Source organism: Candoia aspera, chromosome 6 (assembly GCF_035149785.1).
Source record: "Candoia aspera isolate rCanAsp1 chromosome 6, rCanAsp1.hap2, whole genome shotgun sequence".
Lineage (NCBI taxonomy): Eukaryota > Metazoa > Chordata > Lepidosauria > Squamata > Boidae > Candoia > Candoia aspera.
Window position 1 is genome coordinate 63,606,138 of NC_086158.1, and position 13,597 is coordinate 63,619,734.

The 13,597-nt window shown below is 37.7% G+C and overlaps 1 protein-coding gene across 2 annotated transcripts in view; it reads right to left on the reverse strand.

The window, feature by feature from the left end:
• Window positions 1-4,858: 4,858 nt before the first annotated feature.
• Window positions 4,859-13,597, reverse strand: part of FAM53B (family with sequence similarity 53 member B) — a 121,769-nt gene continuing 113,030 nt past the window's right edge. For both annotated transcript variants that reach the window (XM_063307323.1, XM_063307322.1), the window contains exon 6: window positions 4,859-5,321. In XM_063307323.1, the coding sequence (XP_063163393.1) occupies window positions 4,974-5,321 (348 nt within the window). In that variant the 3' untranslated portion in view covers window positions 4,859-4,973. The remainder of the gene's footprint in view (window positions 5,322-13,597) is intronic.

Below are 13,597 nucleotides of genomic sequence, written 5' to 3' on the forward strand. Positions count from 1 at the left end.
TGACATCATTACATATATATAGGTTGTCCAGATGTTATATAACCAAAACCTGCATCTAATAACATTGTTGTTATAATATAATTATAATATAATATAAATAACAACATTGCATGCATACTTGCATATACCCTACAGACTGCACTCTGTTTATCTTGATAATTCAGAGATGATTCACTTGCCATTGTAATTATTGCCCATAGTGACATCCAGGTGTTAAACAACAGACTTAGTTTGTCAGCATAGATGTATTTAATTATTACACTCAATATAAATATAAATTTTACCTTAGATATCACTTGAACAAGGGCAAACTTATAGCGCAATGTGAATCTGGTGCTGCTCTCAGTATTAGCTGTAAGCAATTTGTATAGCTAAAGATGAGTTTGCATGCCTCGCATATATTTTATTTTTTCTCATTTATTACAAAATACCATATTATCCAACTCCTCTGCCATTCATTCCACTAGAACACCCACTCTATCTCCAAGTCTTCCATGTAGGAAGACATTCCCAAGAAGGAAATGTGATTCCTTGGAGTGGTGTTGTGAAGGGCAGCAGCAATATCCTTGTGTTCAGGCTACAGAAGTTCCAGCTTCTAAAGTAGAACACCAAAATGTCTTAATACTTTTTGTAGCAGGGCAAAATTCAGATAAAAACAAAATCTCCTTTTTAGTGTGCTTAGCTGCCAATAAGCATCTTCCTTCAGGGTGGCCTTACGAGCTTTCTTTTGATCAGGAAGGATTAAGAAGCCACAGTACTTATACAACTGAAATCTGGAAGTGGAGAATTTTGCCTTGGAAAATTTGGTACTCTTAACTTTCAAGTGATCAATAAGCCAATGCCAAGTCTTTCCAAAGTCTGGACTTGCTTAGAATCAGTTAGACACATACACACCAACCATTCCTTTATCTTTATGCCAAAAACTGGTGGAAGGACTGAAATATGGTATTATAAAAAACAATACATACAGGAATTAGAGAAGGCTGGTATAATTACAAGTTTTAGGGATGTAGTGCCCATGATGAATCCAGACACATTTCCATGAGTACAATGTACTGGGAACAGGTGGAGTTGATACTGCTATTGCCAAGATAGAAGATTTTCTTAGAGCTCCTAACATTCAGTGTTCACAAAAAAATTGCTGCATAATTAAAGCCACTACCATTACCCCATAAATTTTGTAGGAAAGGGTCAAAAGCAGTAAGAAATTTTACAAGAGACATATATAGGAGGAGGAAGACTTTCAGATCTGTCATGTTCCTGATAGCCCACAGTGAGATCTAAAAATAACTAATTCAGCCCAAATTGTAAGAAAACAAAACCTAATTCCAACTCAAGTCTATGAAAACTTGCCCATTACAAAATTTCTCTGCCTGTTTCTGTAACAAGCAATGAACGTTAACTTGGTTTGCAATCAACAGATTTTGCAAGCATAAAAACAGAGTCTTTTCTTAAAGACACACTTCTTCACCAAGTTATTTCATGGCACCAAAATGTAAATAAAACTCCAGCATAATACTATTTTTATTTTCATTTGTGTGTCTGTACACACACACAAACACGCACGCGCACACACACAAACACATGGCTTATATGTCACATGAGCTTCAAAGAGAAAATAACAGAAATTAACATGTGGACAAACAAAATCTACTGTATGTAGTTTAAATGAACAATTGTAATGCTTTAGCTTGGATGAGATCTTCTGTGATTTTAGATGCCATAAGCATTAATCCCACTGCAGAAAAAGGTGCAGTAAAAATATGATATCATTTTAAGAAATAATCTCTGTTATTTTTCCTTTCATAAAGAAAGCACTTGTTTTCATTCATGAGTGAACAGCTTAGTTGTGTTATTATGTACTAAATTATAAATGTTGGTTGATCACCATAAGCAGTAAGAGGTGGAAGGGAAAGTGCTGAAGTGTCAAGTGAACATTAGCATCTCAAACTGCATTTTATATTAGTTTTGTTATAGCAAAAACCCAGGCCCTCTGTCATCCACATAACTTAAATTATGCCTGCTGTGAATCCAGGGAATTGTAACCCCAATGTGTCTAGAGGATACTAAGCTGAGAAAGGCTACTTTAAAATATGTATTGAACATCTTGGTGGCTAAACACATCTTCCAGCAATATAATGGGAAGTCAAGCAGAGCACTGAACAGATGCAGTCTAAAACTCTTCTCATTACCCATTGTGATGCATTTGTCACCGTTTAAATGTCTATATGATCAAGTTTCCTTAGAATGAAATATAAAATACAAGAATCACTCAGTTCACTAGGAAAATTGAATTCCATTTTCCTTCATGATAAATCATGTGCCATTGTTTCATAATCTGCAAACTATGATTTGTGCTTGCCAACCAAATAACAATTGCAGCTGCAGGCTGATAATGCATTATAATTCTAATTTGGAGGGAAAATGCAAATACTATTTTTGGCAGTTTAGATTTCACGGCAAACTGGTTGACTTGCACGCTTTGGTAATGAAGCCTTGCTTGCCTGTTCCTAAAGCATGGCTTGGTGTTACAATTGAATAAATTCTTCTGTTACTCTAGATATCTTGACAATCAAGTCAAAACTGCACCAAGTTTAGAAGAGTACATCTCTGTTACATTTGTGTGAAAGTTGACTATTTAATCATGGCTGTGTTATTCTGTGTTTTGTACTGAGCATAAAATTTAGCCTCATGAATATCAAGATTTTACAAAACACCACATGCACACACACCTCTGCATAGTCACTTGCTTCTAGAAATAAACTGGTAAGATGTACTTTGAAAAAACAGAATCTGAAGCTGTGGCTGAGCAGAATTTCCAGTGTTTAGAAGACAGAGCCCCAGTTCTGCTTGATTATTTGCTTCATCTTTTGAAGATGCATACTAAGATGATTAGTGGATTTGGGGATACCATTTGTAATATGATTTAATAATATTAGAGAGTGTACATAACTTCAGTGATGTACACAGAGTTGAAAGATGAGAATGAGAACAGCAAAATCAGTGTGAACATAAAATGGAAGCCTGAGGAAATCTGTAAATACCACAACAGGAAATGAGTGATGACATCTTTCTCACAAGACTTAATGTAATTATCATAAGCCAGTCCATGTGAACTGCTTCCACAGTGAAACACTAAACCCATCATGAAAGCAAGGCAAACCCAGCCCAAAATAAAACAGAGCTAGTCCTCTAGACCAGTGTTTCTCAGCCTCACCAACCTTAAGATGTGTGGACTTCAACTCCCAGCATGCTGGCTGGGGAATCTGGGAGCTGAAGTCCACACATCTTGTTGTTGAGGTTGAGAAACCCTGGTCTAGACCCTCGGGGATATTAAAAAGGAAGGGGAGTATAAAGATTCTAGCGAAGGTATCTTTTAGAAACTACAGATAGGTTTCCCAATGCTAATATATAGCAGTGCCTGATGTGACATAGTCAATGGAAATGCTGAAGAATGCACTCAGATCATTTTTCGACAACAGTAATACATTCTTAAAGATGTGGTTGCCTGTATTTGTCACTAGGGTTTAATTTCTTCTGCTGTGAACTAGGGAAACTGGGAAGTGAGTTTCTACTGGATGCATTTTCTCTTTCTCTTTGGATTATAGTCATCCCTATCTTCCATGGTACCAGTGGCAGAAAGTTTCATATGTAATCAGGTCTAGGCCACTTAATAGTGCCATGTGTGCACACTATTGTGCTACTGTCATTCACTGAAGCCAGAAGTAATGCATTACTGTATACTCTATATTGTTTTATCTTTTCAGACTTAGAAGATGAAAATCCCTAAGTACTGAGTAATGAATGAAAAACAAGATTTTACTTTTAGTTTTTTCTACTGATGAATGTATTAGGCTAGATGCCAAGGACGACAAATGGTACAAAACGCAGTTAAGAGACCTTCACGCCAGATAAGAGCCAAGGTATTCACGATCCCTTTTCAGATGCCAACTACTAAATCTCAAGAATCGTTTTTCTTCATTAATTTTTGCTAACTTTATATATCCCGTTTTACATCATGTAACTGAAATCAGTTTTTCTTTACAGGTTATAGCATCACCAATTTAATGTTATTATTCACTGACGTTTCAGGGCGCAAAAATGTTCTCAGTATTTTACTTCTCCAGACAATAGCCTCTTCCTCTACCTCCCTGTGAATTAGTGGCAACTATGAACCAGGGGTCATGCATCCAAGTGTGCATCCAACCCGTTAAATCTGGTCTAGGTTAAGATGGGTAAGAATGCATTGTAAATGATACATTTATGTTTGATTCAGCTAAGGATGCATCTTGATATCCACAGATCTCTTTTACTAGTCTGGGTAAAAATCTATTGTGCTTTCTTTTCATGATGTTATTGGTGTGTGTGTGTGTGTGTGTGTGTGTGTGTGTTTGTAGACCATAACAACCTACTGTGATTCTGGGAATTATGACTTTACATGAGAAGTTTGATTTGTGAGACTTTATAAGATCTATGGATAGGTCATCTAAAAACAACAGAAAATGAATTCAGATAATGATGCTAATCTCTACCTTTTGCTCCTTTAATAAGGATTGCTGAGGTGCAATTTATATCAGCCAACAGCTAAAAAAAAAAAAAAAAGCTTATTTATATTCCCCATATTACCAAACACCATTGCCATCAGGGGATGGACCTGCTGGCTCTCTAGGCAGCAAGTTACCTATGTAAAAAAATGACCCAGAGTTTCTGGTCTTTCCTTTCAAGTTTTGATACATCCACAAAGCTTTTTCTTTTAAATATGTTGATGTAAGTTGGAAGTTTTCTTTATGAAGAGCTACAGTAGTTCTAATGAGTCCCAAAGAAACCTAAACAAATTTTGGCAAAGCTTTTTGTCCTGCCCCACCTGCCAAGGAGAGGAAGAATGTGGATTTTCTTCTCTGGTCTGCATTAACATGTGAGATTTTGCCATGGTTAAAAGCCACGGTGCAGGCAGATCCTCCCCATTAGTGCTCTCAGTTGTTTTCTATTTGCTCAATATCTAATTCACCACCCAACTGAAAGATGTTATCCCCACCTGTCCCATTGTTCCTCCACGAGGAGTTTTCAACTTCTTTCCTACTATTCTCATCTTCTGTAGCACAGAACTCTGACTCCTCATAGGAGAAATCTTCTTCTTTGTTAGGCTGACATTCTTCTGCATTTGAATGGGGCTCTGGCACAGGGGTGCAGGCTGGTGTCCTGCCAGGCATGATGTCCAAGTTCGTGGACCATGAGTTATTGCTGCTGGTGCCAAGGGAGAATTGATTCTGCTGAGGGCAGTCATCGACTGTGGTGCTAAGACTGTTAAATGTTTGACAATTCTGAAAAAGAGAAAAGAAAATGGAAAACTCAGTGTGCAGCAATCAATAAGCAAACATGAGTCTTTCCCTCTGAGAATTCCATTATTTCTTCTGTTGCTTCTTTACCTTATCAGTTTAGGATGACTTTCCAAAGCGTAAATAAGATTTCTATTCACTGTCATAAGGAATATGTATCAGAACATGGGTGCTGCCAAGAAGCCCACCCTATCCCAAGAACATGAAGAATTAGAGATGTTAATTACATTTTACTGAACTTTTAGCCAACCTGATTGAAACTGATTCTGTATACTCCCTGCAGTAGTTCAGGCTTTACACTGGAAAGGAGAATTATACATCCCTAATTCTAGACCTCAGTGAAAACATTTTATTGCATGATTCTTAGACTGCAATCTTTGGATCACAGGATAGGTCAAGGTGCCCCATCCCCCAAACATTGGAACTGGATCTGAACTTCTGAGGAGGAAGAATATGATCAGGTTGCTTCTCCTGCCTTCCTGCCAGCCTCCAGAAATATTCAAGAAGTAAGGCAGAGGTCAGGCAGGGGCTGACATGAAACACTTCAGATTCAAAGGACTGGATTAGCCTGAAGATATTCTCTTGTTTGAAAAGAGCTAGGTAATTATTTTTAAAACGGGGGAAAAAGTAAATACCACAAGTCAAACTACTTTCTTACTTTCCTTTGCTTTTCCTTCTTGGGCACTCAAGTAGCCAGATAGACAATTTAGCTGAATTTATGGGAAAGGCCCAAAGCTACTCATTAGAGATCATCCAGGGTTATGGATTAAACACATACACACTCAGGCTGGGAAGATACAGGCCACAGATTTCTACTCCTGTCATTCTGGTTCAAGAAAAAAGGCTTGGCCTGTTTACAGATTTACAAATCAGAAAGGCCATGTTCGCAAGCTTCCTTCCCCGTCCTTGAAATTCCAAAACCGAGTTTGCCCAGGCTGAAACATTCTCTGGAGTTTGGGGAAAAGGATGATCATATCTGGAGGCAGGCATTATGATTTTGTTGCAGATGGAAGCTTATGAGCAGAGGAAGCATTTGTTAATTGTGATGCCCCAGACTTTGACAGAGTTTTTTGGTTTCCAGTTACTTGGTAACTACCAAGAAGCATTCAGTTTGCAAACAGTGCTGCGAATGAAGTGGCTGAGCTCTCAGAATTGCACTTTTCACTCCTCTGTGCTCAGAGGCAATTGTGCCAACACCTGTTCTCTTGTGTTCTGGGATTAAAGGTGTGTCCTGTCTTGCACTGAAAAGGATCTTTTCAGCCTTTCAACCGCAGAACAAGTGTCCCGTTTATTAGCCCAACATTGCAGAAGCACTCCAAGGCTTTGCAGGGCAGCCTTCCTTTGTCTCTTATGATGAATAAAATTCTTATTAAACAAGAGCACCACACACCTTTCTAAAACACTCATCATTTGCAAGGCAAAGCCCAGACTAATAAATTAGTTAGACTGAACCATTATATAATTGCATTTAGGCACCGTGACCAGATGAGAGAGAAAGAGACCAATTCTGCTGAGCATTTGAAAACACACAGCACTGCCTTAAACTGCAATCGACAGGCTGCCAGTTTCATCCTGAGAAGCCCGAGGTGATATTTCAAAGTTCATAGAGACAAAAGATAATTTCCCACTGAATTTTGCACCCGTTTGCAAAATTCAAGGGACAAGCAGATGATTTGCCCGTTCCTGGGGTGCTAAGCTCAAGGCCAGTTCTCAGACACAAGTTCGAACAGTTTGTGGTTTTATTGTAATTATCAAATATTAGGAGAGGGCGGGGCAGGTTTACTGATTTTGAGATGGCACTAAGTAAACCTGAAGCTATGGAAACAGATCTTCTGCAAAGAAAACATCCCCAAAGAGGAGAGATACCAAGTCAGGTAGCAAACAGTAGTTCCCATTGTAATCTATTGTTTCAAGGTGACACAACCTCTGAAAAAAACTGCTCTGGGAAAAGCCTGTGCAGCCACTACCCGACTCAATCTCCCTTTTAAAAGCTGTCTTGCTAAATAACTTTCCCGCACCGATGTGAACTACCTTTCCAGCTATTCTTCCTTCGTCTATTGTTCTGTGCTATAAAAAGTTGGTTGGAAATCTAGCAACAACATGGGGCAAACTGGGTTCCTGGTTGCACAGGGCGGGAACATGGCCTCCCTTTTAATGAATGTATTGCTGCAATAAAATATTGCCTTTAAATAAAGAAGTGCACATAATGACATTGGGATAAGATGGGCCTCAACTTGTGAAAAGGGAATGAAAATGAGGACTGGATTGATCACCAAACTGATATGTACTTACTAGATCCCTGGGTGACTTGGTCAATAAGGATTCCTGCTTCCAAACTGATTTAACAGTTGCAGCAACTACTTGTTTTCCACTATATAATCAAATTGAAACATGCATGTTAGAGACAAAGAGATCTGGAGTGGAACATGGTGCAGAAGACCAGTGAGTTCTAATCCTCAAAAAAAAATCTGAGCTTTGGCTTTAAGATTGTCCTAACAGTCAGGAATCACGCTGAGACGAAGAGTAGGTCTCTAGTGTTTATTACTGCTACATATGACAGAATCCTAACAAACTGAAGAAGCGTGGGAAAACCCAGACAGATAAACCCCAAAAGTTAAGGCGGGTCTGATCTGTGTCTCTTTGAATGGCTGCTTAATTCCTCAGTACTACGCATGCGTTTTTTCTCCTGGATAGAGGCCCCCTCCTGCTCGCCATCAGTACTCATGACAAAGATCCTTAGTTTGGTGTGCATGTCTTTTGCACTTTCTGAAGTTTCCCCCTTTCCTGAACTAAGGAATTAACGATAACATTACAAGGGATTATAAAAAGATGAAGAGATATTACAAGTGAAGGAAAGAGAGAGACATAGTATACAGATTTAAGACATGGGGACAATAACATGCAGTCTTTGATGTGTCATATGCCTCTTCAGTATAACAGGAAGCAGAAAATAGAGCTTGCCTTCTTATTCAGGAAGAACAACCTGACTCAGGGAAATTAATCTGTGGTGAAGCCATTCAACTCCACAGCATCCGGATGAGGCAGGTGCAAAACCTGAGCAGGGGTTGCTATTACATAAGCAAGCCAAGACACATGTGCTCCCTCTTCGACCTGTGCATATTTATTTTGCTGCAAACCATAGTATGCCAGTACATCAGAAGAGCCAGATTATGGGTTGTTCTTGTCTTTCCATCCAGACTTGAAAATCGGTCAGAAAATTTAAGCCTTGTTAGAAATAAATTTGATGCTCAAGAGGACTCCTTTGCAGCATGCAAGTTTCCCATTTAATTAAAGATTAAATTAAAATTAATCCAAAAAATAAAATTAAAATCAGTTGTGGCTGGGAATTTGGGAGGCAGCAAGGAGACTGCAGGCACTCCAGTAACCACAGGCACTACATTTCACCTATTGAAATCATAATGCAAGATACTTTAAATGCCTCCCTCAAATCCACAGACTATGTGTTTGTTAAGATTCCTTAAAATCCATGTTGTCATTTTTTTAATTAAGAACAAATTTATAACTTGTTACAACCGCATGGAAGAAAACACAAGCAACTGAAACAGACTGAAGATCAAAGCTGGCAGCCTTTTTAGAGCAAGGGCAGAGCTCAACATGGCTCAGATAAAAGAGAGGGTGAGAATGAGCTACGAAGATAAGTAATGGTCTGTAATATGTACAATGCAAAGAAAAAAACCAAACAGGTAACTAGATTTTTTATATTTGAGTTATGACTAGCAAATTTTACTCTTATCTGCATGAGTGCAAGTTCATATCCATAATCTATTTATTATATTTTCCAACCTATGAAAAGGGTCTCTGCTTTTCATCATTAAAATCTTCCCGAAGTAGGGATACAAAAGATAATAAAAGTAACAAAAGCATCTAACAGTCAACATTTCAAAAGAAATTATATAAATATATTGCTATCAGGATATAAAGGAGTACACAATAGAGTTTATTGCAATCTGATTTTATAACAACAACATAAATATAGAACCTTCATTCCTCCAAAATATCTGAAGGAAAAGTTGCACTGCAAATGCCTACATTTAAACATTTCAAATCAGAGCTACTGTGTCTTATTACTATGCAGTGACTTCCTCCCTAATTTCAAGATAAGCAAGGGTCCTGATACTATATTCTACCAGTTTTTGTGCCCAGTTTTATCCAGTTGTGTGTGTGCCAACCTCATATATAACAATCCCTTAAATCTGTTGCTTTTTTCTCTCTGCAACTTTAAAGTTCCTCCTTCCCCATTGCCTATGTTACTGCCATGGAAAATAGCAAGGGTTCCTATTATTACTGATCCTCTCTGGATTTAACACAAATGGAAAATGGGGTATTGGACAGCAAAAACAAAAGCTCCTAAAAAGGAAGTAATAGCTACACTTTGATCCTTCTACTATATAAAAACAGGATTCTCCTCTGATTTAAAAGTCTTTTTTCCCATGGAGTAGAAGCGAATAGTTTCTGTTCATTAAATGATCCCAGATATTGGAACCTAAAGGAATAAAGGACTGTTAGAATGAGCAGTACTTGATTAGATGAACCAATGGCATGAAATTATGCATGGCAGTTCCATAAGGGCAAAATAGATGGTTTACACATTGGATATGTGATTTATCAGGTTTGACTTTGTATAATATGTGGGTCATTGGGGCAGACAAAAAAGACTGTAGTATTCCATATTTTACAATCTGATGTCATGAATTTTCCATATCCATCAGTTGCCACAGGTGGTGGTGCCAGGGAAATTAGCAAAATCATTTTATACAAACACAGGTAAATGTTATGGAAAGACAGGGAAAACAGGGTGACAGAATGTCTTCTAGCAGCAGCCTGGTATCTGCCATGATAGGCTAGCTAATCTTTATACAGAGAGAGGCGAAGAGAAATACTTCAGTGCAAGAGAAAAAAAGTGTTGACACATCATCTATCATAATGAATCTCTACACAGAGATCTGGATTCCATGGACTGTTTGCATGGCCCAGCATTCCTTGAATTCCAGAGTTGATTTCCTTCTCAGCTGACTACTTGTGAATAAGCATTACATGTTGGCCCTGAGAAAAACATTTGGTTCACACACAGAACTAATATTCTGCAAACATGCCTTGTCATGCCAACACAAGCCTTATCTTGGCATCCCCTTTATGTCACTTGTTTGAAAAGGCTGGGAATGTTATTTTAAAAATCCCTGCTTTTTTGTTTGTTTGTTTATTTATTAATCAAATTTATGTAGCCGCCCAATCTCACTGAAAGTGATTCTGGGCAGCATACAACAATTGTTGTACAATAGCTTTGTTTCAGCATGTACTGTTTTAGCATTCTGAAATCAGGATTTTGAAAGGTTCTTCACTGAAGGACTATCTAACTAGGAGACTTAAAATGTTGGGCATACAGCCAAATTTTCAATTGAATGGCCAGATTAAAATCAAATATGCCCAAGAAAATCAGTACCAAAATATATGTTGCTCCTCTGATTACAAGGAATGATATCGTCCCATATGTACCTTTATTCAAAATTCAAGAAAAATGTAATGCTGCTTTTTGGATTGTTTTATTCAATCTTTTAAGATAAGAATCATCATGCTGGATCAGACCAAAAGATTATGCTATAATGATCAGCCAAACCCCTACAAGATGTCCACAAGCAGAACATGGACACAATAGCACCCTCCCAATCACTTCACTAAGTAAAGACATTCTGCCTCCAATACAAAAAGAAATGCACAGTAATCTGGACCCAATAATTAGCCTTATTTTCCATGAAATGGTTCATTCCCCTTTTAATGCTGTCCATGATGGTTGCCATTATTAGAACTTTGAAGTAGTAATTTCATTAATATGCCTGTTGCATGAAAAAATACTTGTTTATCTGTGAATCTCTTTTTTTCCCTCTCTTCACACAGTCGCTGAAGATTCTCAGTCATCCAGGTGGAATTGTCTATAGGTTGAGTCATGGCAACTGGGTATCTTTCTTTTTGGTAGAAATATTTTGCTGCTTGTCCAAGCAGCTTCTCCAGTCTCTGCTTGGACAAGCAGTGAAACATTTCTACCAAAAAGAAAGAAATCCAGTTGCCATGACTCAACCTACAGACAATTCCACCTGGATGACTGAGAATCTTCAGCGACATATTGCCATACACTTTGGGGAAGAAACCCTGAAGTTGGTGCAGGAATTTGAAAAGGTAGTGAGAAAAGTGGCAGACTACAGAAACTTTTTGGACTGAAGAAGCTGCTTGGACAAGCAGCAAAACGTTTCTACCAAAAAGAAAAAAATCCAGTTGCCATGACTCAACCTACAGACTCTCTTCACACAGCTTCACCACATAATCTCAGATTCTAGTCAAAGAAGGGGAAAACACTTCTGTACAGAAATTTCTTTACTGTGTGCACTATTGCTTGCCTCTTTCTAAGTCATCAAGGCCAAAGCGTTACTGCTTTTCCTTCACCCCTTCATCATTTGGATAGCATTTTCCTTTCTGTTCCCCAATTTTTATCAATCTCTTACGTGAGATATTGTGGGCAGAACATTTGGAATACCAAGCTCACACAATAAATTTCTATTAACAGAATTGTGATATTGGCAGTTTCATTTTCAAATCATTTCTTAAATATTCTCAGCCTAAAATTAGGCTTTTTCAGCATAACTGCTCATTGAGTCATTGTTTTAATCAAGCAAACTATCAATGTTAATTAAATTATATGGGCTTGTAATCTTGTATGTGCTTTGCAGATAAAATGAAACAAAAAAAAATTCCAATCAAGAAACTGAGTTATTATTGACAAAACAGGATGAATTTCTTGTCTTTTTCATTGTTTATCCTATCGCTGACTGTCAGCAAGAGGAATAAGTAATGTACTGCCCCCTTGAAAGAATACCTCCATCAACTGGAAATCCTGATTGATCATTCTTCTGGCTACAGAATGAAAAGTGCTTCTATGTTCACTTCTCAGATGAATTCTGTGGGTCTTCTGCAGCACACCACACAATATTGACTATATAGCACTATTTCATCCTACATCAAAGTAGGAAAAATTTGAACATTTTGATAGCCACAGATCTGTAACTGTGATTCAATAGATTTGCTATTTGAGAACTATCAGTCAAATAACTGTTTGGCTCCTAAATCAACTTTTTTTTTTTTTCCAATCGAAGGTGACTTACAGGAAATCAGCACACAGAGGCCCCTGATCATGTACCTGTGAGAACTCACTGCAGCAATCACTGGTTTCCAAATACCCACTAATAAACATGGATTGTAAGCAAAGAAAATCATAATGTGATGGCTTCAACTCATATAATGAGATTTAACACAGGCCATCTTCCCCGCAACCGCCAGGGTGCCCTTATGTTAGCTGAGGATTCTAGGACCTGGTCTAATAAATCAAGAAGGCATCATATTGGAGAAAGCTGATGTAGGCAACATAGGATAACTATTTTAATATATATAGTGAAAAATCTATAACAGAGCTGCTTCTAGTTTTGAATAAATGTGAACTGGGACTATCAGGTAGCAAATAAATTACCATGAGCACCATTGTAACTTTCTGAGGTATACTCTTTGCATTTCTCAGTTAGTCTAAAAACATACACAATAAAAATCCAGAATATCAGTTTCCCCTCTACATCTTGGGCTCAGCTATCTTTATAAGCTATATACTCAGAAACCTTCAAGTCCAGTAACATTTTTATAACATTTTAAAGTTAAGAATCCCTGAGTAACTCTCCTAGAAGAATTATTATTAACAGGTTTACTAGTTAAAAACAGAGAAAGGATTTTATACATTTTTCCTCTGCTGGATATTGCAGAAGTTTCCTTGTGGAAGGGATAATACTACCAGCTGTCAACAATACCAGTCTTACCTATTCACCTATTATCACCCGCCATTTAGTATACTTCACTAGAATTGTTTTTTCACAGAGCTGGAAAAAAACAACAACCTGCTTCTAAGAAGGAAATATTGACATGATCTTGAGCTTTAGTCTCCTTTAAGAAGCTGATTTCTCTATGCAGGTGAATCATTTTTTCAGTGTGCACATAAGGATGGCTTCTTTTGCACCAGTTGTATAATTATGAACCGGGACTTTATAGATGTTACTCCAAATACCTATAAATTGCAGGGAACATCAACTTTACTTTTTACAGCATTCAACAGACAGGAAATGCCTTACACAGACAAATAAGCTCTTTGAGATTTCTAGGGAAACCTTTTAATAGTCTAAAGGACTTCAACATTAAAAGATTAGAGTTAA